Source organism: Solenopsis invicta, chromosome 8 (genome assembly GCF_016802725.1).
Source record: "Solenopsis invicta isolate M01_SB chromosome 8, UNIL_Sinv_3.0, whole genome shotgun sequence".
NCBI lineage: Eukaryota > Metazoa > Arthropoda > Insecta > Hymenoptera > Formicidae > Solenopsis > Solenopsis invicta.
Window position 1 is genome coordinate 17,598,017 of NC_052671.1, and position 4,094 is coordinate 17,602,110.

At 31.7% G+C, this 4,094-nt stretch overlaps 1 protein-coding gene across 1 annotated transcript; it reads left to right on the forward strand.

Moving 5' to 3' along the window:
* Positions 1 to 1,128: 1,128 nt before the first annotated feature.
* On the forward strand, positions 1,129 to 1,635 carry LOC120358553. Its single transcript, XM_039453131.1, has 2 exons — positions 1,129 to 1,304; positions 1,391 to 1,635. Exons 1-2 carry the CDS (start codon positions 1,178 to 1,180, stop codon positions 1,633 to 1,635), a joined length of 372 nt encoding a protein of 123 aa, XP_039309065.1. The 5' UTR covers positions 1,129 to 1,177.
* The last annotated feature ends 2,459 nt before the right edge of the window (positions 1,636 to 4,094 follow it).

Sequence of the window (4,094 nt, forward strand, 5' to 3'; positions counted from 1 at the left end):
TCGATGGGGGTGGAGGCTAACTTCAACCAGTTACGAGATATTTGCTCGGACATTTATGGACGGACACCCTGTATATCCTTTGTCTCGCGCGGCGGCAGCGGCAGCGGCAAAAGGACAGTTCCGCGAACGCTTGCGAATAATCGCCGCGAATTTTAAGTCCGCGGGTGACGTCAGGCCCGCGATGTTGCCCTGCGGTGACGTCAGGCCCGCGAATTATATATTATGTCGATTTTAACTCGGAAGCAATGAGGGTTTCCCCCATCCACCCCCATGACTATCTACTTACATAAACGAATAACGGTTATTACTATCTACATAAATAGATAACGGTTATCACTGTTTATGTAAACAGATAAGGGTAAGTCCCGGGGTTCACGTCATTACCCCGGTAAGTCTCGGGGTGATGTCATTACCCCCCTCTTTCTACCCCCCGCACCCACATTTCCGCCCGCGCACCTCACCCCTCCTCGTTGCTCCCGAGTTAGAACCGGCATAGACATACTACTTACAGTTTTATAGTACCGATAGTGTTAGAATACAGTACTTATGTTCATATGACTTTTTTATAGCTTTTGTATAAATTCAAATTTGTTGATTATTGAAATCGCAGTGATTATCTTTTTTTTTAGCCATTTATGAATTAGCTTTAAACGCTGAAAAACACGCTGTTGCCTCGTCAGAATCGGAAAATGAGCGACAAGCGGGAAAACGAAAAGTAAAACACAACAAGCAAAATGATTTTGTTGAATTTGTTGGTCCTCCAAAATTGGTCTCTCACCAGAAGAAAAATACTACCACAAGTACTAAAACCACAGGTACACTGTAATTCGATTGCAAGTGCATTATACAGATTTACATATGGAAAAAAATAAACTATAATTATTTTTTTAGCTTAAAATAAGGATGATTTTAAAAAGTTACATGCTTCTTTAGTAATTTTTCCTGTAGAATTGATTACCGCAATCAGTTTTCCTCTACAATATATTTTTAATAATTTGTTTATAAGAATTACTTGCAAAATTGATTTTCGCAACGTGCTTTTTATGTAATTAATATTTTTTAATGCTCCGGTTCTATTAATAATAATTATTTTTTTGCTATCTTTGCTGATCTGGCCATGAACTTGGGATTAACTTACCTAACCCTAATATATATCCTGATATTCAAATAAAATCTGATGTTATGTTTAATTTATTTTCTACAAAATTTTGATTATATATTTATTTGTATAAAATGTTTTTTATTAGAACTATTGGAATCGAATAATAACAATTTTGAAGCAGGTGATGCAGAACAGAACAATGGTAATACAAAAATTATTTTAATATAAAAACAATGTTAATTTCATTTAATGTAAAGATATGTAACATTTATTAATTTTATATTGCAGAGAGTGATATCTTTGCAGACAATATTACTACAGCGCCAATAGTAATTGAACAAGTAGACGATGACGATAATTTCTCTAACTTTGTAATTGAATTTAGGAGAACGATGACAGATATTCAATTACAACTGCAAACTTTGGAAAATAAACAGGAACAGATTCAAGAGACTATAAATATAATCCTGACTAAAATCAATAATGAACAATACCATAAGAAAGGCATAGAGACAAAAAAATTGGGACAATAAAATTGGAAAATATCTTCCGTTAACCACAATTGAAGACTTGCTTCATTAGAGGATATATTGCAAAATGATGATGAGGCTTCAATGCAAGTTGTAAGTACATTTATTTAACAAGTATCTGTTATTTAGAAAATATGTACTTGTCAACATATTATTTTCTTGATAAAGAAATGTACTTTTATATTAGACATATCAAAATTCTATTAAATTTGTAATACTTTTATTAAATGAAAATACTGTTATTAATTTTTATTAAAATTTGTAATTATATTAATAGATAAGTATAACAAATACTTTTGTTCACAGGTTAATAAAGTATTATTAATAGGAGGAAAGAACGAAAAAGATTTCTTTCGAAGAACTTTAAACGCAATGTTCACGGATAACTTAGCATCAATGTACTCATGGACAGGGCAAAAAAACAACTTCAAAGTTGGGGATACGCAAATTATAATGAGTATTAAAAGTAAGTCCGTTTATGATTTTTGCACTAGCAGTCATTATTGCTTTCCCCGTGTGATTCTTTTGCCTTATCTTTCCATATAATGTATGTAACGTATCCTATACGAATGCATGCGCATGAATATGCATCGGAAAGGTATTTATGACTCGATTGTATGTGTACGTACACCCACGGTAATTGAATCTGTTCCTCAGAAAATTTTCCAAACTGAGAAGTCACCATCTTTCTACATACTCGCAGTTCATGATTAATGTAACGATTACAGCTTATTGGTCGTTACGTTAATCAGGAACTGTAAAAAGATGTATGTAGAAAGATTGCGACTTGTCAGTTTGGAAAATTTTCCGAGAGACAGAATCAATTAGCGGGGATGTACAATGCACAATATACGTTTGCGTACTTACATACGTGACATTTAATTTTTGTATATATTAAAATGTCAATTAAAATAAAAAGAAAAAATTACGCAAATATAAACATATTGCTATTTTATATTAATGAAACTAGTAAATAGAATGTTTTTTGTTCATGTGTTATATTTTTCTTATTTTAGAAGCTTTTAGAACAACATTTCCTTGAGTCACCGAAAGGGATTTCGAATTTACAGTGATGGAATGGTTCCGATTTTCCAATGTTCGTAGACAAAGAAAACTTTAAAAAAAGTCAACGAGACATTGAAGACAGGCTCACCAATGATCTCAACTATACTGCTGGCAAAAATTATCCTTCCCGATGAAACATCCAAGGAGGAGCTTTTCATATGTCTTTCCTTTTTGTATGCTTTTAACAGCGCTGACATTCAGTCACATTTTTTGCAGGAACATTGCCCAGAATTTTACTAATGCTCACTTTTACAATTCTGTCATTGAAATTTAAATGTTTATTTGTAAAATTTTAATTTCTTCGATAAATCTTAATAGAAACGTGTTAGAATGATGGGCTTGGCTTACTTTCTCCGTGATATAATATCTATTGGAAATGGTTCTACTTTTTCGAGTTTGTCTATTTTTATCAAAATAGGCCAAAATTGACCATTGCTACTTTTTGTAAGAGGAAGTCCATCAACATTAATCGACATATTAACAATCCAAGGTGATTTTTAAATGTCTCAATTCTGGCAAATCAGAATTTTGATATGTTGACGCTGCAGATAGTGAAGCACTTGAAATCCCATCTACTTCCACCGTATTTTGAATGGTTAGAGAGGTAATTAATAAAATAAAAGATGGAGATTGCTTTAATTGAACAAATGAAGAAAGAGAAATCTCAGAATTCTCTTTTTTCAGAAAATATGTCTCTTATTTCTTTGTACATTTTTTTGAATATTTGCACGTGAACTTATCATGCTTACTGATACTGCATTTATATTTAATGCAATCATCTTGCACTGGTATTTCTTTGACTAAACCTTCTTTTTGTAAAATTTTTATTTCTTTGATAAATCTTAATAAAAAACGTATTAGAATTATTTGGCTTACTTTCTCCGTGATATATACCTATTGGAAATGGTTTTACTTTTTCAAGTTCGTCTATTTTTATCAAGATAGGCCAAAACTGACTATTGCTACTTTTTGTAAGAGAAAGTCCATCAACATTAATCGACATATTAACATCATTACCTTTAAAATTATTTTGCTTTAATTTCAATGACAACTGTGATTTTAATCCAAAGTGATAATATTTCCCGGGATCTAAATTAATGATTTTATTACTAATGTCTTCTGTTTTCAAAATGGTACGTGCATCTGAAGGCAATGAATAAATATTTAAATCTGATTTTATTATTTTTAATAAATCGCTAACAGCAGATTGCGCGATATAATGTTTAATCGCCCAACATCTAAGATGATTTTTAAAATGTCTCAATTGACAAATCAGCATTTTGATATGTTGACGATTCAGATAGTGAAGCACTTGGAATCTTATTTACTTACACCGTATTTTGAATTATTGGAGAGGTAATTGATAATAAATTAAAAGATGGAGATTACTGTAATTG

Bases quoted from the DNA above. Each gene is read 5' to 3' on its own strand.
- LOC120358553 (XM_039453131.1), top strand. From the start codon at position 1,178: ATGTTATGTTTAATTTATTTTCTACAAAATTTTGATTATATATTTATT. The intron at 1,305-1,390 runs GTAATACAAAAA...TTTATATTGCAG, and splicing joins TGATGCAGAACAGAACAATG to AGAGTGATATCTTTGCAGAC.